At 43.7% G+C, this 23328-nt stretch overlaps 1 protein-coding gene across 1 annotated transcript in view; it reads left to right on the forward strand.

The window, feature by feature from the left end:
• Positions 1 to 23328, forward strand: part of SH2D4B (SH2 domain containing 4B) — a 449800-nt gene that overhangs the window by 329419 nt on the left and 97053 nt on the right. Inside the window, exon 6 of the mRNA XM_082266823.1 lies at positions 12622 to 12749. Within this exon, the coding sequence (XP_082122949.1) occupies positions 12622 to 12749 (128 nt within the window). The remainder of the gene's footprint in view (positions 1 to 12621; positions 12750 to 23328) is intronic.

Raw genomic sequence — 23328 nt, forward strand, 5'->3', positions numbered from 1 at the left:
GGTACTCTTTATGGAGGGATTGGGGGTCTAAAAGATCCCAAACCCCTCCTCTGCACTTCAAAGTATTCAAAACGCCAATATGGGTGTTTTTGAATACTTTGGATTTTTTTTAAATCGGCGTTGTTTGCTGCCGAGTAAACTGGAAGTGATGTTGGGATGTCTCTTCCAGGTTGCTACATCTGAGACCTGATCAAAGCCAATTCCGGTGTAACGTGAGAATTACCTACCCCGTGAGAAAAACCTACCTTCGTCACTTCCGGGCATGAACAGCTGAGCAGCGCAGCAGTGCGCATGCTCAGAGCCCCGGAGACCTAATGAAAAAGATAAGGAGCTGACTACAGGGCATGCGCAGTAGTATGAAAGTATTAGGGTGTCCGTGAAAAAAACCTACCCACGTGGCGGTGACATGAAAACAGCTGTACTACAATATGAATCATCTCTGCTGCTATCCCTGACACTTCACTGATGTGGGCTATTGAATATAAAAGCGGCTGGCGGCTCCGTTATGTATCTTCTCATACACCCGCCGCCGCTTTTATATTTACTAGCCGACATCAGTGAAGTGTCAGGGGAAGGAGCGGAGATGATTCATATTGTAGGGCAGCTGTTTTAATGTAACGGCCGCGTTATACACACTGAGGGTGCACCGGAAGTGACGAGGGTAGGTTTTTCTCACGGGTAGGTAATTTTCACGGAACACCGGCTTCGTTCTGGACTCCAGCCAGCCAGCCGACGTGCCAGCTGGTCACTCAGGTCTTGGTGGGATGGGAGACCCAGGCAGAGCAGCAGAAGGAGGCAGGAGGTGGGGGGGAGGAACGTCCATTCCAGCTGCTTGTGTTAACGGCCAAGTGGCTGCTTAGCTTAGTTGTTACCACATGAAAGCTGACCATTTGCTCTATAAAACGGTACACTAGCCTACAGCTAGAGCTACAACAACAGCTACAGCCACTTCCACAAAATGACGTACAGCTACGTGATTTCGCGGGAAGTAGTAAAATTAAATTACCTTTAAAATAACTTTAATATTTTTTAATGCAACTTTTTAGGTTAAAAGTACCTGAACTGGGTTTGATTTCAGCCTCTCCTAATTACATGCACAGCAGAACTCTGACTGGCAGAGGGTAGGGCAGAACTGGGAGCCAGTCAGTCAATATGTAAAAGGAATGAGCTGACAATAGGAAAAAAAGCAGAGAGAGTCAAGGGCAAGCATCATAACTCTCTTATTGCTTCTCCACTGTCCAATCAGCAGGCTGGGAGTAGCAGTGTATACCTTTTGTCATCCTTCACTTTATGGTGTTATGGAAAAGAGAAAATCTGAGGACTAAATGCATACAAATGCAAATCCTTTTGCAGGTTAAACAATTCCTTACATGTATTTCCCCTTTGTGCTTACTGTAGATCAGTATTTCTCAACCCTTTTTCAGTAGAGGCCCCCTTTACAATCTTAATCACCCCATTTAAAATGTTAAAAATTATTCTAATAGTTTTACACAATGCAGCAACATCCACACATAGGACATCCAATGTTAGAGGTGATTTATTCTTCCAAAGTAAAAACACTTTTGCACACTGGTACTGACTAGTATTCCAATGTTTCTCTTCTCCCTCAATTTCTCTCCATCAGTCAGCTAATGCTACCCCAGTGCTGAGGAAGAGGGGCACAAAAGGGTCAAACAAGAATGCTGTGGAGGCAACAGGCATCCTCCTTATCAACTGATGATGTCATTGGTTGTTAAGATGCCGTTGTCTAAAAAGTCGTAATGGTGCACAATGAGAACCATTGGCATTGTGTAACTAAAAGGCAGGTCCACCTTCTGGCTTGTATACAATCCTTGATACATTTTTGGGCAATTTTGCCTAGGTAACCCTGAAGAAGCCTCAAGGCGCCACAGGGTGCTTGGGCACCCTGGTTGAAGAAGGATGCTATTGATGCTTTCCTCGGATGCAGCTTTGAGTACATGTCATATTCTTGTGATGCAGAAAAGCTTGTCCTGCTAGAAGATTCATATTATAAGGAAGGTTACAATGCTTTTTATTGCCTGCTTTTCTGCAAACCCCGTTCCATAGACTGATCTTTTTTCTCATTGGAGCAGCCTTTCTCGACCATTTCAACAGAATTCCTTGAAATAAATTTCTGGTCTCAGGGAACCCCTGCTAAAAATTCAAAATCTACAACTCCTGACACATTCGTGTGACAGTCAGTGGGAAGAATGCTCCTTACTCTTGTCATTGGGAAGAATTACCCCCTTACAGATAGCTAAAAGAAACAATGGCATCATTGGGAACGTATCTGAGAGGCAGAAGTTGCCCAGTGCTCAAGGAACCCCTAGCAACCTCAGGAGCATCCCTAGGGTTCCACGGAACCCTGGTTGACAAACCCTGCCTTAGACAGTGAAAATCGCTATATTGCTGCTGGCTCCCTTCCTTAAAGTAGAACTATAGGCAAAACTTTTTCTTTTCATTTTTGATGGAATAAGGGAGAGTTTTTTTCACCATTTGTCTCCCATTGGGGAGATTCCCCTTCACTTCCTGTCCCACGATCAAACAGGAAGTGAAAGGAAATCCCTGCAAATTAACCGCTTGCCCACCGCTGCACGACTATTTACTGCGGCGGTCAGCCCCTCACAGGCAAAGCGACGTAGTACTACGGACCCCCCCGCGCAAGTGACCGGCGGACCCGATCGTCCGCGGTCACTCGGCGATAGTCGGTGGAGAGGGAGAAAGGCAGGCGGCTAATGTAAAGAAGCCGCCTGTCATTCTCCCCTGTGTAGGAATAGGGATCATACGGTTCTACTATGTAGGACCGTTGATCACTGTTCCTACACCTCAAGCCATAGCCAATCACAGTTAGAATCACGCCCCTAGGGACACACATAACCCCTCCCTCTCAAAAAAAAGTTAACCCCTTCACTGCCAGTGTCATTTTACAGTAACAGTGCATATTTATAGCACTGATTACTGTAGTAATGTCACTGGTAACCCCAAAAGTGTAAAAAATGTCAGTCAAGGGTCCGATCTGTCCGCCGCAATGCCGCAGTACCGCAAAAAAAAAAATCGCAGATCGCCGCCATTACGCATTAAAAAAAATACAACAAAAATGACAAAAATCTTTCCCTTTGTTAGTAAACGCGATAACTTTTGCGCAAACCAATCAAAATACGCTTTTTGCAATTTTTTTTTTACCAAACATATGTAGCATAAAACAAATTGGCCGAAAATATTAAAAAATTTTGATTTTTACATTTTTTTGGGGGGAATTTCATATAAAAAAATGTGAAAAATATTGTTATTTTTGCTAAATTTAAGCTCTTTTTTGTTTATAGCGCATGATCAAAAAATCGCACAGGTGATCAAATACCGCCAAAAGAAATCTCTGTTTTTGGGGAAAAAAGGACGTCAAATTCGTTTAGGTACAGCATTGCACGACCGCGCAATTGTTCGTTAAAGTCACGCAGTGCCGAATCGCAAAATAGGCCCTGATCAGGAAGGGGGTAAAATCTTCCGGGGCTTAAGTGGTTAAGGGAATTTCTTGGGAACCCCCAGGTCACCAGAACTAGTGCAGTTTTCAATGGTAATGGTAAATAGGACAAATAGAGAGGGTGAATCTCCCTTAAAAAAAAAAAAAAAAAAAACTTGCAACCAGTCTAATCCTTCTCCATTCTATCCAAAACTGAAAAAAAAAAAAAAGAAAAGTTTTTCCTTTTAGTTATACTTTAAGCTCATCCAATTACCCCTCCTCCAGACTGCTAGCTAACAGAGCAGATACTCTCATATTGTGTTAATACAGCAAAGCTGTATTAAAACAATATGAGAACAAATTACAGGAAACTAAACTCAGGCGCAGAGATCTTTAGAGAAATAAGAAATAGGTTGGTGAGTCAATACATCAACCTGCCAGTATTAGTTTTAAGTTGCCTGTCCTTGTACATAATTATTTAGCTCGGAAATAGGCTTTCCTTTTAAATTGTGACATTGTCCAACTGTATAGATTTCAGTAACTCTATTACACAAAATAAAGATGAAAGGCTTTGTAAAGAGACAGTACTTCAAATGAAACTCCAGCCCCAACCTTTTTTTCCTGTTTAGAATAAAGTCTTTATTTTCTTTTAGAATCATACTTACCTAGGTGGATGCCGTCCTGGTCCCCCGTCGGCTCTAAGACTGAGAAGTGAGCGATCAAACACCACTGATCACTCAGGTCTCAGAGCCCTGTGAGCAAAGAGCTGTCTGCACTTCCCCCCCCCCCTACTTACTGAAGCGCTGAGCTGTGGAGGGGGCGGGAGTGGCAGGCTCATCCTCTTAGTAGCTAGGTGCCGTTCCAGGATTGTGGGCGGATCCTGACCATATTGTCACAATCTTTCCACAGCCTGGATTGAATCTGGGACATCAGCCAACATGGGCTTTAGCCCATTGGCTGCTGAAAACGGGTCATGGGAGTACAGTAATCCACAGAAGAAGTACAGCCAAACAACATATGGCTATACTTTTCCTTTAATTCTTTAAATTTGTTATGATGGCATTTGTTGCTAGGATAGAAAATGATAGGAAATCCAAAACTATAGAGGAGATATCTTCCAAAAATGACAACTGATTTGGGGACAAAGGTTAGATGTTCCCTCACTTTGAGGAGATCTCTGCCACTTTCTGTAAAACCTCTGGGATAAGAACTAAGGCTCGATTCACACCTATGCATGTTGCTTTTGAGCGTTTCTGTAGTGCTTTTTGCTGTGGCCTAGTGAACCAGGAGTGTGGTGCTGAGCCAGGAGGTCCAGGAAGCTGACAAGTGGAGTTTGAGGCAGAGCAACCTTGGGAAAAAACAGTGTCCGTGAGTACCGTGAAGCTTGCCAGTGGTCTGCCCAGGAAGGGGGACCACTCCAGTGGAGTGTCAGTGGACAGGAGTTCAGCACACACAGCAAGTGAAAAAGGGGGTGCCAAGTTAGACCCTGAAGAGTAACTTAAACAGGATCATACTTTCGATCTTCACTTCAGTGGCAAGGTGAAGCAGCAGCCTTGCCCCACACACTACAGTCAGTTGTCCTCAGAATTGTGCATAGTTCATAGTTGGAGTAACCCACTCATCCCTTCTCCTATCCTAGTTCTAAATAAAACACAAAAAAAAAGACAAATCCCCTGGATTGTTCATTGTCTGAGAAAAAGGGTTTGTTGTATGGTCGCTTCCGTGGAATACAGCAGGCTTTAGGTGAGACACTGCACTTCGGCAGCACTGGAGAGGAGAAGCTGCTCTGAAAGTGATAAAGATAAAAAGACAAGGCGCCTCTAAGTGCAGTAGGCTCTGAGTATTTATTAGGTTAATTATGCGTCCTTTCGACTGTGTCTCAGCCTGGTCGGCATGAGATTTCCTGAAGGCAGGGTGTGGACGCAGCGGCATTTATATGTCCTTTTACCTCCAGCGGGTGGAGGTCTGACGAAGGACTGAGCTCCGAAACATGTAACCGCCCACCACCCGCTCTATTGGACACCAGCCGCTGCGTCCACACCCTGCCCATCTGCAGGAAGCGGATCACCGGATGTCCTCATTGCAACCACTCAGCACAGCGGATAGGAAGACTCCAGACAGATCTTTGCTATGCCCATGTCACATTTACCAAATGTGAGTGCTTTTATACTTTTAACCTAATAAATACTCAGAGCCTACTGCACTTAGAGGCGCCTTATCTTTTTATCTTGTTCATTGTCTGAGCCAAGCATTTAAAGTGATAAGTTTCTACAGACTGTTGCTACAGGTAACCCAAGGGAATCCAGAAAGTGCAATTCTCAGAAGTCCTCTAGGGGCAGTGCTACAGCACGATTTGTGCTTTTTATGCTTTTTTTTTTTTAAATGTGTTTTTGGGCAGATTTAAAAACGCAAAAGCAAATTGTGGCAAAATCACGGTAAACACACACTACATGCTTTTCTGCAACTTCTCCTTTGAAGACTATTGAACTAAAAAAGCAAAAAAAACATTTTGCATTTAAAAAAGTCCCCGACCCTTTCCAAAAATGCAGAGGCTCAAAATGCATTGATGTGAACATGTTCCATAGGAACCGATTATAAAAAAAATGATCTGCATTTCTGCAAAAAGCAAAGAGCATGAAAAAACACATGGTGTGAATGGAGCCTAAAGGGTTAATCTTAGAGATGATGTTACTGACAGCAATAAAAGAACTGACATAAATATTAACCCTTCCATAGACAAATCCTAAAAAAAATGTTTGTAGTTCTACTTTGTCAAACTCTCAACTATAATCTGATGCTAGTCTCTAATGTGATTTCAACCACTTGCTGACCTCCAGCAGTACATATACTCTGTCCCACAAAACGACATACCTGTATGTCGCTTCATGGGGCCGCTAGCAGGGAAAGCCAATTCACGGGTACGGCCGCCGCGATTGCCGCCAGGGAGACAGAACAGCGGTCTACCCTTGTAAACATGGCAGACCGCTGTTCTGTCGGTAATGAACACAGGGATCCTGTGTTCTTCCTATTTAGGAACACAGGTCTCTGTGTTCATTCAGCAAGCCCATCCCCCCACAATTAGAAAACACCCCCTAGGAACACAGTTAACCCTTTGATCGCCCCTGGTGTTAACCCCTTCCTTGCCAGTGTCATTAGTAAAATATCAAGAATCAAAATGTCAAGAATCAAAAATGTCAGTTAGGGGTCCGATCTGCCCGCCGCAATGTCGCAGTCCTGCTAAAAATCGCTGATCGCCACCATTACTAGTGAAAAAAAAATAAATAAAAATAAATCTTTCCCCTAGTTTGTAGACGAGATAACTTTTGCGCAAACCAATCAAAATACACTTATTGGGATTTTGTTTACCAAAACTACGTAGCAGAATACAAATTGGCCTAAAATTATGAAAAAATTAGATTTTTCATTTTTTTTTTTTTTTTTATTGGGAATGTTATATAGCAAATAAAGTAAAAAAAATATATATTTTTTCCAGAATTGTCACTCTTATTTTTGTTTATAGCGCAAAAAATAAAAATCGCACAGGTGATCAAACACATCCAAAAAAAAAAGCTCTATTTATGGGAAAAAAAAAGACATAAATTTTATTTGGGTACAGTGTCGTATGATCGCGCAATTGTCAGTTAACCACTCCCATACAGAGCAGTTAGACCCCCTTCCTTCCCAGACCAATTTTCAGCTTTCAGCACTCTCACACTTTGAATGACAATTGCTCAGTCATGTTACACTGTAACCAAACAAATTTTTTATCATTTTTTCACACAAATAGAGCTTTCTTTTGGTGGTATTTGATCACAACTGGGTTTTTTTTTTTTTCGTGATATAAGCAAAAAAAGAGCAAAAATTTTGAAAAAAAAAACACTTTTTTTTAGTTTCTATTATAAAATTTTGCAAAAAATTAATTTTTCTTCATACATTTGGGCCAAAATTTATACTGCTACATATCTCTGGTAAAATTAACCCAAATTAGTGTATAGTTTTTAGTCTGTGTGAAAGTTATTGAGTCTAGAAGCAATGGTACCAATTGCTGAAAATTGATCACACCAGATGTACTGACGGCCTATCTCCTTTCTTGAGGCCCTGAAATGTCAGGACTGTACAAATACCCCCCAAATGACCCCTTTTTGTAAAGTAGACAGTCCAAGGTATTTAGTAAGAGGCATGGTGAGTTTTTTCAAGTTATAATTTTTTCCCACAATTCTTGGGAAATTTAAGAAAAACATTTTTTTTTCTTTTTTTTCCCACAAAGTTGTCAATTTATAAGCCATTTCTAACACATAGCATGTACACAGCAAAAATGACACCTCAAAATACATTCTGCTACTCCTTCTGAGTATGGTGATACCACATGTGTGAGACTTTTACCCAGCCTGGCCACAAAAAGAGACTCAACATCCAAGTAGCACCTTCAGGCGTTCTAGGAGCATTAATACACATAAAACTTTCTTACTACCTATCACACTTTTGAAGGCCCTAGAGCACCAATACAATGGAAAAGTCCACAAAATGATCCCATTTTGGAAAGCAAACACTCCAACGTATATTCTATGTGGCATTATGGGTTGTTTGAACATATCATTTTTTTTCACAAGTTTTTGGAAAATGTGGGAAAAAAATTAAAACTTTTTTTTTTTTTACACAAAGTTGTCAATTTATAGGATATTCCTAACACATAGCATGTACACAGCAAAAATGACACCCCAAAATACATTCTGCCACTCCTCCTGAGTATGGCAATACCACATGTGTGAGACTTTTTCACAGCCTAGCCATATAGAGGGGCCTAACATCCAAGGCGCACCATCATGCATCCTAGCCACTTGCCTAGGCCTATTTTTGACATTTGGTGTTTACAAGCTAAAATCAGTTGTTTTGCTAGAAAACTACTTAGAACCCCCAAACATTATATATATTTTTTTAGCAGAGACCCTAGAGAATAAAATGGAGATTATTGCAATATTTTTTATCACACCGTATTTGCGCAGCGGTCTTCCAAACGCAATTTTTTTGGAAAAAAATCACTTTTTTTAATTAAAAAATAAGAAACCAGTAAATTTAGCCCAATTTTTTTCTATAATGTGAAAGATAATGTTACGCCGAGTAAATAGATACCCAACATGTCATGTTTCAAAATTGCGCACGCTCAAGGAATGGCGACAAACTTTGGTACTTAAAAATCCCCATAGGCAACATTTTATAAATTTCTACAGGTTGCCATCTTTGAGTTACATAGGAGGTCTAGGGCTCAAATTATTCCCCTTGCTCTAATGATCGCGGCGATACCTCACATGTGTGGTTTGAACACCGTTTACATATGTGGGCGGGGTTTCTGTATGCGTTCACTTCTGCGCGTGAGCTCACGGGGACAGGGCGCTTTAATTTTATTTACTATTTATTTTATTTATTATTTTTACACTGTTTAAAAAAAAAAAAAAATTGATCAATTTTTTTTCTATTACAAGGTTGAACCAGATGGACTTGTGTCTTTTTTCAACCTGACTAACTATGTAACTATGCTGAATCAATGTCATTTTTTTGAGTCCTTTACCTTGCATCATGTTTTCCATTGCAAGTCTAAAGTAATGCCTCAATTGTCTCCTAAGTCAAAAGGTTTTTATCCTAATGCATTTCCTGCATTAGGATAAAAAAATTTTCCCTTGTTGCTTGTGTCCCCCCCCCCCCCCCAATTACTGGTGTTTCTCCTCTGCCCTAATAAGACAGACAGATTGATAGACTGGCTGTCTATCGACGCACACAGCCTGGCTTGGGAGCATGCCTTCATGTGTGCCCCCATAGCACAAAACAAAGAGCAGAAGGAGTGGAGAGCTCCAGTGGGGGGCCCCAGAAGAGGAGGTAAAGAGCAGGTAAGTATAAACCTCTCTTTTTTAAATTTAGGGTAAAAATATATAGTCTTTAATATCACTTTAATTGAGATATTTCAGAAAATAAAACTTTCACTTCCACGTTGTGTAACCTAAAACTCAGCTGAACTTTGAGCTGAAATCAGCTAAATACATTTATGTTGCATCAAAACAAGAAGTGTGGTAAGTCTTACAGTTTGTTTTCTTTAGAAAGTAGCCACAGTTGAAGTAGAAAAGCCTGTCCCTTTCCAGAATGCTGTATTTAATCACCCTTAGTTTCTTTTTTGAAGCAGTGGTCTGTCTCCCAGAGGAGGACTAGAAACCTTTGTTCCTGGTGAAGATCACAACTATTTAGCCCTGGTAGGGACACATTTTTGTGGACAAAAAAGGTATGCCATGCAACATGTGCCATGATGCCGCAAAGACTGTTAGGCACAGTGAAAGGCCATAGTTTGTTGGGACACACCTTTTTACATCTTCCAACATCAGATTCCTCTGCCACTTTTGGAATTTAGCCACAAGACATCTGAGAGCCATAAACAAAATCTGATCAAAGTTTGTAGGGTGAAATGTCTACACTCAGGGCCAGCAGCCCAATGTATCATTTTATTACTCAATCTTCCCCTCTACCTACAGAGGTCCAACCTTCCCCCTACTAGGCCAAATCTAGAATTCTCTAATTGTGAGGACCTGGCTCTGAACCTGCAACCTCTGCTGTATCTGACAGTATTTCCTCTTTCTGAGCCACCTGAGATGATGGACAGCTCCTTGGATAATTCCTTAGACAATTTGTCTTGAACCTTGTTTATGGTGAACCTTTAACTCTTTATGAGCCGACTCTTTAATCTATGCCTTTGAGCTATCTGTTTACCAGATTATTGTGCTCTCTCCAGCCAATATCTGTTGTCACTCCCACTTCCGTTTGTATCTTTGCTACCATTCATTACTGACCTTCGTCTTGTTGTATGCTTCTGCTTGATCTTAACCTGAAGCCTTGTTACTGACATTTGGCTTGTTTACTGACTATGCTTCTACTTGATCCCTACTTGCTACAGTGGGTACGGAAAGTATTCAGACCCCCTTAAATGTTTCACTCTTTGTTATATTGCAGCCATTTGCTAAAATCATTTAAGTTCATTCTTCTTCCTCATGAATGTACACATAGCACCCCATACTGACAGAAAAACACAGAATTGTTTACATTGTTGCAGATTTATTAAAAAAGAAAAACTGAAATATCACATGGTCCTAAGTATTCAGACCCTTTGCTCAGTATTTAGTAGAAGCCCCCTTTTGATCTAATACAGCCAGGAGTCTTTTTGGGAAAGATGCAACAAGTCTTTCACACCTGGATTTGGGGATCCTCTGCCATTCCTCCTTGCAGATCCTCTCCAGTTCTGTCAGGTTGGATGGTAAACGTTGGTGGACAGCCATTTTTAGGTCTCTCCAGAGATGCTCAATTGGGTTTAAGTCAGGGCTCTGGCTGGGCCATTCAAGAGCAGTCACGGAGTTGTTGTGAAGCCACTCCTTCGTTATTTTAGCTGTGTGCTTAGGGTCATTGTCTTGTTGGAAGGTAAACCAACCTTCGCCCCAGTCTGAGGTCCAGAGCACTCTGGAGAAGGTTTTTGTCCAGGATATCCCTGTACTTGGCCACATTCATCTTTCCCTCGATTGCAACCAGTCGTCCTGTCCCTGCAGCTGAAAAACACCCCCACAGCATGATTCTGCCACCACCATGCTTCACTGTTGGGACTGTATTGGACAGGTGATGAGCAGTGCCTGGTTTTCTCCACACATACCGCTTAGAATTAAGGCCAAAAAGTTCTATTTTGGTCTCATCAGACCAGAGAATCTTATTTCTCACCATCTTGGAGTCCTTCAGGTGTTTTTTAGCAAACTCCATGCGGGCTTTCATGTGTCTTACACTGAGGAGAGGCTTCCGTCGGGCCACTCTGCCATAAAGCCCCGACTGGTGGAGGGCTGCAGTGATGGTTGACTTTCTACAACTTTCTCCCATCTCCTGACTGCATCTCTGGAGCTCAGCCACAGTGATCTTTGGGTTCTTCTTTACCTCTCTCACCAAGGCTCTTCTCCCCCGATAGCTCAGTTTGGCCGGATGGCCAGCTCTAGGAAGGGTTCTGGTCGTCCCAAACGTCTTCCATTTGAGGATTATGGAGGCCACTGTGCTCTTAGGAACCTTAAGTGCAGCAGAAATCTTTTTGTAACCTTGGCCAGATCTGTGCCTTGCCACAATTCTGTCTCTGAGCTCTTCAGGCAGTTCCTTTGACCTCATGATTCTCATTTGCTCTGACATTCATTGTGATCTGGAAGGTCTTATATAGACAGGTGTGTGGCTTTCCTAATCAAGTCCAATCAGTATAATCAAACACAGCTGGACTCAAATGAAGGTGTAGAACCATCTCAAGGATGATCAGAAGAAATGGAAAGCACCTGAGTTAAATATATGAGTGTCACAGCAAAGGGTCTGAATACTTAGGACCATGTGATATTTCAGTATTTCTTTTTTAATAAATCTGCAACAATGTCAACAATTCTGTGTTTTTCTGTCAGTATGGGGTGCTATGTGTACATTCATGAGAAGGAAGAATGAACTTAAATGATTTTAGCAAATGGCTGCAATATAACAAAGAGTGAAAAATTTAAGGGGATCTGAATACTTTCCGTACCCACTGTATATCTGCTACTGGACCTTGACTTGCTCATCTCCTGGTGAGGCAATCCTGAGGACAGCAATCTGTTACTAACACGCAACAAAACTCATCTCCACGATCAGGAGCTCTGGTGAATACCCATTGGTGTTTAGACCCCCGCACCTCAAATGAGCCTGCGTCATCCACCAGGTTGTCCTGCTTGTATAATTATCCTGCTGGTCAGTGGAAGCCTCTCTACTGCTATAGCTACTGGTCTTCAAGCCTGACTCCTGACCATGACACTGATCATTAAGGAGAAGGAGATTTACTGATGGGAAAGGTCTAGATCTTACTCAGAAGGGGGTGTGTTGATCCTCTGCAGATAGACCATTACTTTCACACAGAGAGCAAGAGCCTTCTCTGCAGAAATTTGGCAAGGAGCAGATTTTGGACGTTTTACAAACTGTAGATCATTTTATGCATCTGTATTATATGTAGCTGATTTAAACAGAATTTAAATAAGCTTTAGTCAGTTATGGGCAAAAATAATTTGTGTGATATCCATTTTTTTGGTGTTGAACTTACTCAGATATACAATATAATAAGCAGTAAAATATTTGTGCTTTCCTTTAAGAAAAGTATGGGAACGACCAGCTCGGCCAATATCAAGGGAAGTCATCATCCGCTGGTTTAAAGAGGAGCAGATCCCACTTCGTGCTGGCATGGAAAAGGACAGTAAGCAGATTGCAGCATGGTTCCATGGTAAAGTTTTGAAATTTAATTTTCTGATTGTTGATTTATATTTAGAAATATTCACTGTTCATTCACACGCTGAGGACATTCTAGGAGGACCTGGGCTCAGAGAAATTGGGTTTAACAATGCTAGTCTTAAAAAAAATTCCTGCAGGGGGAATCTCTAAATTGAAGATTAATATATTGCAGCAAAACTTGATTTTTAATTTTTGATATTTCTGCACAAATGTGACAAAAAATGTAATTATTTTTTTCTAGCCCATACTAGACGAGATCCTGAACAAATATGTCAAAAACATTATACATGTTCAATCATTTATTAAGGAAAATGATCCAGAGGTAAAGGGTATGTTAACTAGAACAATGGATTTCGCATATCTAGTCCCTATTAAACATATCAATAAAAGCACTGTTATGTGTGTTATGATGTTCCAATGCCCTTCTGCTGGTATGGTATAGGCTTATCCAATGTGTGTGTAACTGGCTTAAATTACTCAGTTATGACCTGGGTACAAAAGGCGTGCATAGAAATAGGAAAGATTCCATGGTGTAATCCCATTTAATAAAGTAAAAACAGAAACAAACCCTAAGGTATGCTGGTAGGTTAATTTGTCTCCTGTCTAAATTGGCCCTACTATGTATGAATGTGAGTTAGGGACCTTAGATTGTAAGCTCCTTGAGGGCAGAGACCGATGTGAATGTAAAATATACACTATATTGTAAAAGTATTTTGACTCCTGCCTTTACACGCGAATGAACTTTAATAGCATCCTAGTCTTAGTCCGTAGGGTTCAATAATGAGTTGGCCCACCCTTTGCAGCTATAACAGCTTCAACTCTTCTGGGAAGGCTGTCCACAAGGTTTAGGAGTGTGTCTATGGGAATGTTTGACCATTCTTCCAGAAGCACTCCTAAATCTCGTAGACAGCCTTCCCAGAAGAGCTGAATCTGTTATAGCTGCAAAGGGTGGGCCAATTCAATATTAAACCCTACAGACTGGTGACTTCCGGTTCCGGCGCCAGATGTGAAGGAGCAGGAAGCGGCGGCTCCTGACCCCTCGGCTTACAAAATCAGCCTAAACCCCCGATCGGTGAACCTGCAACACCCCCTTCCTCCTCTGCCTTAGCGGGGAGACTCCAATGGACAAGTTCCTGGTGCACGGTTCCATTACCGCCGCTCCCGCCTCCCACACAGACAGAGCTCCAGCCGACGGCACTGTAGGCAAGATGGCGGAGGGCGCGGCTCAGTCTCTCACAAGCCACCCTCCAGTGTCTGGATCTCCGCTCTCTACAGCCCCCCCTGACTCCTCTGGTGCGGTGCCGCCTGACCAGTACTCCGGCATCGCACAGGCAGTAGCTGCACTACTAGCGCCGACTATCACTGAGGCAGTAGATAGAGCAATGGCGGCAGGGATAGCCCAAATACGTAAGGACATAGGTGAGCACGCCATGCGGCTCACTGAACTAGAAAGCAGAGTGGCCGAAATAGAGGAGGAAACACAAGCCTCCTTCCATCAGGAGACACAATTTCAACTAACCCAGCAGTACCTACTTGAAAAAGTGGATGACCTGGAAAACAGGTCTCGCAGAAATAACCTGCGCATAATAGGCCTCCCGGAATCCTTTGGTGCTGATTCCTTGATGGACATGTGTGTTCAGCGTATCCCTCAAGCCCTGGGACTTACTAACATATGTGTCGCCGAAAGGGCACATCGTGTGGGCCCTCCATCTAACGAATGGCGTACCCCTCGCCCGGTGATAGTAAAGTACCTGAACTTCGTGGACAGAAACAACTTGATGAAGTCATACCGTAACTCTAAATCGCTGCAAATTGACAGTCACAAATTGCTGTTGTTTGCAGATTATTCTCAGGAGGTTTCCAAACGCCGTAAGGCCCTGCAACCTATCTGCAATGCTCTATACCAGCAGGGCATCAAATTCACTCTTGCTTACCCAGCAACACTACGGTTCACGGATACCTCAGGTCAGTCCAAATCTTTCACCCATCCAGACGAGGCCTGGGATTACCTCAATGCACACCTTTGTCTGCCAATGGATACCTCTACACCACCCACGCAAGCCCTCTTCAGAAACCAACATCCCAGGGACCAACGCAGTCCTCGAAAGGATCCGGCCAAGAAGCTGCGGCTCACAGATCTTTCCGGGAAATTCGGACCAAACTGACCAATCTCCATCTCTAGTCCTGATTGACTCTTTGCTGGCGAATGATTAGGTACCTCCACCACACTTGGTTTATCTTGTAAAAGGCAGGGGCACCCGCTTTAATGCCTTTCACGTTCCCTTCATACTGCACGGCCTTGGAACGAGCGGGCCTCTCTTCACACTATGGTTAACAATAAGTGTGGCTACTATTTATCTCTTCACCACCTGCACCATAATAAGCTGGCTACTCCTTCTCCTTTTCAAGGTTCTATCCCCTGCAAATGTTATTGTGATTGATCTGTTATGCTTCTCTCCTCTGCCTACCTCTTACCAGGGTGATGACAAGGTCTGCTTACCCACCTACAGTGGAGATCTCTCGTTCTACCAAAATGGATCTGAACATTGAGAATATTTCACCGACTACACCTAAAACGTGAGTGGGGTAGCGGGCACACCGCTTGGGTTTGGATCTATCATCCCCCGGTAGCGCTGCTGTAGGCAGTTGGTCACATGTGGGAAGAAGTGAAGTGCACGCTTCCTCGGACACGAAAGTGTCATGTTTCAGTTGTTTATTGTCTTATTGTACTATTATTATTTGTCAAAGTTTTGCCAACCCACCCTTTGCCCCTTCCCTTTCCCCTGTTCCAACTCTTGGTACACATCCTTGCACCATTTTATCTGACTCTTATTTACGCAGCTTCACCCATTCACTCACGATCATTTTTACAATTTCTGGTGCGTCACCTCCCATTGTTATATCCTAATGGTTAGGATTATATCATGGAATGTTAAAGGCCTTCGTTCCCCACATAAACGTATGGCAGTCCTTCGCCACCTGAAAAGGTTGAAAACCGACATAGCGGTATTACAGGAGACCCACCTCCCTGAACAAGATTATGACCGAATGCGTAAACTATGGGTGGGAAAAGTTTTCGGCTCACCCGCACTTAAGGGGAAAGCCGGTGTCCTACTTCTTGTTCACAAAAACTTTCCGGGCACGGTCATATCGTCTCATGCAGACTCGGAAGGTAGGTTCCTGGCAGTCAAATTCTCCTCTGGCCAAAAGGAATGGGTACTTGCCACAGCATACGCCCCTAACTCCCCATCAAAAAAATACTTTCAGGATTTGACCTCTCATCTGGCCCCACATATCCACGCCCCACTAATTTTAGCAGGGGATTTCAATGCAGTCATGGACGCTAGGGAGGATAGATCTCGCCCATTACTCTCCACACCCTCACTATGGTCCTCTAACCCCAGCCATCTCTCAGATTTTGCTGAACACATCCATCTCACAGACGTTTGGAGATTGCTACACCCAGACGGAAGGGAGTTTACATTCTTTTCCAACCCACACAAATCCCTATCACGTATTGATTACTTTTTTGCCACTTTGTCCACACAGCCCCTGATTACGGACTCGACCATTCACGAACTCGCTATATCTGACCATGCCCCTATCTCGTTAGACCTTCTTGACCCATCTCCTAAACCCCCAGTGAGTGGGTGGAGATTCCCCTCTTTCTTGGCTAATGACGCCCAATTGGCCTCGATTATTCATGAAACGTGGCAGGAATTTACTGACACGAATGCAGCCCATGTCTCAGATCCTAACTTGTTTTGGGAAACGGGAAAAGCAGTACTGCGGGGGCGGATTCTCTCCTATGCTGCCGGCCGTAAGAAAGCCATCAGACAGGCTTACACCGAAGCCAGTATACGGCTTTGAGTGGCCCAATTAGAGTTGTCACAGACAAATAATCACTCCAACAGGCAGAAATGGCAGGAAGCTAAGGTAGCCTTTGATACCTGGGCGACGGCACAGGAGAGGGTGTATTCCTCCATCCAAGAGATGCAGTATCACAGATTTGGGAACAAGCCAGGCAAGCTACTAGCCAAACTGTGCAAAGGGCCCTCCACTCCCACACATATTGCAGCACTAAAGACTGACAAAGGCACCATTACCACCTCCCACAAGGAAATAGCCGACATTCTCTCACACTATTACTCTGAATTGTACAGTGCAGAACACCACGACGCTCAGGCGGCAGATGCCTGGTTAGATAATGTCACACTCCCTACTATAGACGAACACCTCCTAGTCGCGCTCAATGCTCCCATCTCGATTGAAGAAATTACTTCCACTATAGCACGTTTACCCCCTGGTAAAGCCCCGGGGCCTGATGGTTTCACGTCAGACTTCTACAAATCATCAGCCAATGTCCTAGCACGGACTCTGAGGTCACTCTATCAACATATTCTTGACGGTCACCCTTACTTCCCGACAGGCCTCTAAGCACATGTCAAATTGCTCCCAAAACCTGGGAAAGATCCTACCGAACCAGGCTCTTATCGTCCTATATCACTTTTAAACCTGGATGGTAAGATCCTGTGTAAAATAATAGCCACCAGACTTACGCCCATTATGCCCACCTTGATCCATCCTGCACAAGCTGGATTCACTGCGGGTAGATCGGCTACAGCCAATATTCGTAAAGTGCTAACAGCTCTAGAGACATCCCAACAACATCAAACCGCTGACATGGCCATTATATCCCTAGACGCGGAGAAAGCCTTTGATAGGGTGGACATAGACTGGCTCCATTTGGTCCTGCAACGTTTTGGGTTTCGGGGCCCCTTTGTCCACCTTATCAAAGCGATGTACACCAACCCCTCGGCAAAACGTTATCGCGAATGGCCACATCTCGGCTCCGTTCACGTTACAGAGAGGCACGAGACAGGGTTGCCCGTTGTCCCCCCTCCTGTTTAATTTGGCCCTGGAACCTTTAGCGCGATTTATTCTTCACCATCCTGATCTGCATGGTATCCCCGTAGGTAGTTCCGATCTACGCATAGCACTGTTCGCGGACGACATTCTCATCTTTACATCCAGCCCACTCAAGGACTCACCACTGATTCATGACATTTTTGAAGATTTTCGTAAGCGGTCGGGTCTCAAAATTAATTTCTCTAAAAGCGAAATTTTACCGCTCCGACATGCACGACATAACCCTTGGCCCTCCTCGCCAATTTTCTCCATAGCCAAAACCTCTATTACATATTTGGGAATCAAAATTGGTCATACCCCTTCCTCCATTTACCACCTCAATATCCCACCCGCCATCTCTAAAGTTACATCAGCATTAGATGCCTGGATGGGCCTCCCCCTATCCCTCTTCGGCAGATGCCATCTTTACAAGATGGTGGGCTTCCCCAAGTTGCTGTACCCTCTCCAAACTATTCCCCTGTTGGTAAAGCACAAGGATATGCATAGACTTACTAGAGCAATTACAACCTTTATTTGGAATGGCAGGAAGCCTCGCATTGCTCTTCAGAAACTGTATCTGCCGAGGAGGGAGGGCGGGGTGGGACTTCCGAATGCACGTCTCTACAACTTGGCGTGTGTTTTCAGGGTGGGACTGGACTAGATTGGCAAAACTTCTAGGTACTCGAATTACCACCTTGAATCCCAACTGACCTCACCCTATGATCTGGTGGCCCTATTACACTGTACCCATAAGAACCTGCCGACTCACCTGAAGCATAATGTTCTAATCAGGGACACTAATATTACCTGGCGAGAACTATACCGCAAGCTCAACGCTTCGCCCACCATGACACCACACCTACCCATCAGAGGACACCCCCTTTTTCCGCAAGCCCAGCGGTACCCCCCATTCAAAGACTGGCCAGCTCTGGACCTTCAACATTTCGCCCAATTATTTGATCCTGACTCGGGCACACCCCTATCCATATCAGTCATCAGAGATCGCTTTTGTCTGCCCAAGGGCCATACCCTTGGCATTATTCAGGCCATAAGCTTTGTGATTAAATCCTGCCCTAACCGACTCCTGCGGTTCAAGCGGACCATAACGGATAAGTTTCTTGAACAGGAACTGCATAAAATCTCGGACATTTACAAAACGCTATTGTCGCTCCCAAACGTCAGTAACTCTACATTTCAATCTTCAAACTGGGTAAAGGACTTCCCCAACCCGGACGCCCATCAACTAATATTGGCCGGCTACCTGACCACCCACAAATTCATAACCAATCAATTCTGGAGGGAACTGCAATTTAAAATTATGCATCATAGTTCCGTACCATACTCCAGGAGTACCTCCTGTCCACATTCAATCGATTGCCCACTATGCTCGACACCTAAACCTACTCTTGCACACAGACTCTGGACGTGCCCTATTATAGCCGCTTTCTGGACATCAGTCGAATCCTATGTCACTACCGTCAGGGGCATAGCACCCATTGGCGATCCCTACCTACTCTTGTTTGGCAACATAGATGCGCCCCTCCAATACCTACCCAAACATCAATGCCTCCTCATTAAGCTTCACAAAACTTGGCTGATAACCTGCTATATGGTTGCCAGAAGGGCTACACTGGCCAAATGGATACAGGCTTTTCCTCCTAACCTGGCAGACGTGACTGCGGGCCTCCAACAACTGCACGCAAGAGAAGCACTAGATCTGAAAACCTCCAATGCTGCCAAACTGGCCATCTTCGACCGGAAATGGTCTGCATTCTTACACCTTTTACGAGTCTCACGCTCTTAATGTGAGGCTAGTGAACTTCCACCGCTTGCCACAGCGCAACTAGCCATTGAGCCATCTTCTAGACAGAGTTTATGGAAAAACCATACAGCTGGTTATCTCTCTCTTTGATTCTTACCCACATCTTTACTCTTGGCACTAGGTGGACACCTGCTCATCTGGACCATGGGTCGGATTGTCCACTTTCACCTAACAGCCTTGGATACTATGCCGCAACAATTGAACTTCCTCGATGCTTCTCCAAGCCCCCCCCCCTCCTGGCACTTGTAAGCTACTCCTCTGAACCTACCATTTAACATTAAGACTCTGACCGACAGGTCTCGGAACACGGCCTTCTAAAGTCTATTTCTACCTAGCCCTAAATTAAACAACATGGGTGTTATTGCTACTGTTGTTGCATATTGTTATGGTTGTTGTGTAAGATTTTTTTACTACATGTGATGCTCATGATCACCTGGGTTGGCATCCTCCCCCACCCCCCCTCCTACCTCCCTCCTCCCCCCTACACCCATTCCCGCCTCCCCCCCCCACCCCCATATTAACGGAACCTTTGGATTTCTTGGGTTGACATGCAGTCTCTGAATGTATCTCACATACTCGTCATTTGATGTAGGACAAATCCTTTGTTTTCTGAATTGTTTTCTGAATTGTTTTCCGACATACTGCATCTTATGATGTATCTGTCTTTTGCTGAAAACCTTAATAAAATTTTGTTAAAAAAAAAAAACCCTACAGACTAAGACTGAGATGCCATTAAGGTTTTTGTGTGTGTAAATGAAGGTGTCCCAATACTTTTGTCAACATTGTGTTTATGTAAAGTGCTGTGTAAATTGTCGGTATATATGTAAAAGTACCTGTAATAAATAAATAAATACACTCACAACTTATAATGAAATCACAAGTAATCAGAAAGCTCCTGCATATATTCAAAAGACCAGAAGTGATGTCACCGAACATACTATACTAGCAGAAGAGCATTGGAACATCAGGAGTGACCTATATGTGGAGAAAAACAGGCATGTGTTTGACTCTTTGCTAGTGGTAAGAGTCATGTTCCTGGTGAGTGCGGGAGAGCACTGGGGGGACAATGGAGTGATGATTGCACAAATGTATCTTTTATGCACAATTTTTGGAATTTTTACACACTTTAGAGCACTTTATGTATATACTTTTGAAATGGAGAATCACCTCTGTGATTCTCAGGGAATCTGAACTACAAATTGGAGGGAGGAGTTTTAACCAACTGAACGATAATCATTGTGGGAGGATCTGTGTTATTTTAAGATTTTAAATCTGGGTCTTCAATTAGCCTGATCTTAACAAAATAAGATTGTTTAAATGTGGTATGGGTCAAACAAAGGGGTGAAACAAAGAAGATTTCTGAGGATCTCTAAAAAAAGTTGTTAATTCTTACCATGCTGGAAAAGATTACAAAGTGTAACAATCCTACAGGCTCACCTGAGTCAGAGGACTGCTGGCCGGAGGTAGGAGTGGAGCCCAGTGGCAAGGACCGCAAGCCGGTAGTAGGTGCAGGAAGTCTGGCAGAGGTGTGGTCAGACAATCCGGGTTGGCTACGGTGGTAGCAGTGCTGGATGCCGGATGGACACCAGGTAGTACTCTGCTGAGGACAAGGGTTCACCTGAGGTGCGGAAACTAAGTGCTAGCTGGTTTTCACTAGAGCCCCTGATGGTGGGGATAGACTGCGCTGCAAGCTAACACCAGGTCGCGGTCCCCAGGATCACCCAGCCAGGCAGAGTGCAGGTTCGGTCCGGAGGTGGAAAAGCATACAAGGGACAACCAGAGAGAAGTCAGACGAGCCAAAGGTCGGGGCGGGCAGCAGTAAGCGTGGTCAGACAATCCGGATCGGCAACGGAGGTAGCAGTTCAGTAGGTAGGAACAAAGCAGAAGAGTAGTCGGTAGTCAATTCCTGGTCAGCAATGGATTTGTGGTAGTAGATAGAGCAGCAGATGAGGAGAAGCTTGATCAAGTCTCAGGAGCTCAATAATCAGCAAGCTTGAGTGCAAGGGGCTGGACTTATATAGGGAAGTACCAGGTGTGGGGAATCAAGGGTGATGAGCAAGGCTTGGCAAGACTAAGGTTAAAATAATAGGCTTCAGGGAAGAATGTCCAGAGAGGACGGTAGCCTAGTAAGCAGGTCTACCGCCTGGGATGTGGCTGGTCACGGGTTCGAATCCCGACACAAAGCTATTTCTAAAAGAGTTTGGATTCCACCAGCCAATTGTCAGGCAGTGTGTAAAAATAGAGGTAATTTACGAACTTGGTAACCCTCCCTAAGTCAAACAACAAATATCACACCAAAAGCAAGGCATGTAATACTCCAAGACGTCTCAAAGAACTTTTAAAGGTTTAAAGTGGTTCTAAAATGTAAACATGCTTTAACTTAATGCATTCTATGCATTAAGATAAAAATTGTTCAGGTATCAGTATCCCCCTCTCTTATATATTACCTGAATGCTCTCTCGATCCAGCATTATTCCCATCCTTCAGTGGCTCTGTCTTCTCTACCCGCTCTCACAGGCTTTGCTGAGGCAGCAGGAGCCATTGGCTACCGCTGCTGTCACCTAAATCCTGTGATAAGGGAGTGAGGGTAGGTCAAAGCCGTGCTGTCTCTCTATGGGCGCAGCTAGCATGGCTGGGAATCGAGCTCATAGGTTTACCACAATAGGAAGTTGCTTCCTATGGTTTAATATTGAGAAAAGGAGGAGCCTGGAGTGCTGGTGGGAAACCCGAGAAGAGGAGGTTCGGGGCTGCTCTGTGCAGTTCCATTGCACAGAAAAAAAAAATCCTTTACAATTACTTTAACATATAAGGAACTAAATTAATCTTTTACATTGGGGAATGTAAATGTTTATAAGTCTTCCATTAGAAGAACACTAACAATGGTGTGCATGGCAGGGTTGGAAAGAAAAAGCCCCTATTATACAAAACGAACATTGCTGCCAATCTACTGTTTGCTAAAAAAAACATTTGGATAAGTCAGATAGCTATTGAAAAAAAAATGCTCTGTGCATGTATGACAACAAAACTGAACTTTTTGGCTTGAGTGAAGATCATTAAGACAGGCCTATAGCTATGAGGGAATGGAAATAAGCACAGGGCTTACATGATTAGGTTGAAGGGGAACCAGGCAATCTGAGGTTAATTGGCTTTAAAATAAAGGGGAAAAAAGAAATGTGAAGTACCTACTGGATTTATCAGAAGAAGCAGGCTGATGGAAAGAAGCTTGTGCAGATAGGCTGTGGGGAGGAGTAAAGAAGCTCCAGTTAGAAATCTGCAGTCATTGAGTAAGCATCCTTCACTCCCTCTTTATTGACCTTGGTTTCATCTGGATTTTAGTCATAGCAGACATTGGCAGTGTGGGGTCCTTGAAGGCTGTGTAAATCTGGTGATCTGGGGAAAACAGTTGGGGACCTCTCCTGGCTGTGGTGTCATTAGTCTAGTCAACCTATAGTTAGATAGTTGTAGACCAGTACATGTCTGAGGTAAACTGAAATAGTTCCCGAGGGTGTGTTTTGTGGCTGGGGCAAAACATAGCTATCTGGTACCACAGACATATGTTTGTTTGGTGCATTCAACGACCTGCAATCTTATTTTATTTGTTGTGTTATGTTTTGTTTAATAGATTGTGTTCTTTTTATAATAAAAGGCTGCTTTGGCCATTTTAACTCCATTCTAGAGCAGTATGTAGTAGTATGTCTTCTATTTGGGGAGGGGGGCTATGGTAAATTGAAGTTAGGAAGGTGGCCTGATCTGAACGATATAGAAGGTGACCTGTGTTCCACCCTGGTAATGTTTAATGAAAGGCACACATTGCATTTTGGCATAAGAACCTTATCCTATC

This window comes from Pelophylax lessonae (assembly GCF_965119305.1).
Source record: "Pelophylax lessonae genome assembly, chromosome: 9".
NCBI classification, from domain to species: Eukaryota; Metazoa; Chordata; class Amphibia; order Anura; family Ranidae; genus Pelophylax; species Pelophylax lessonae.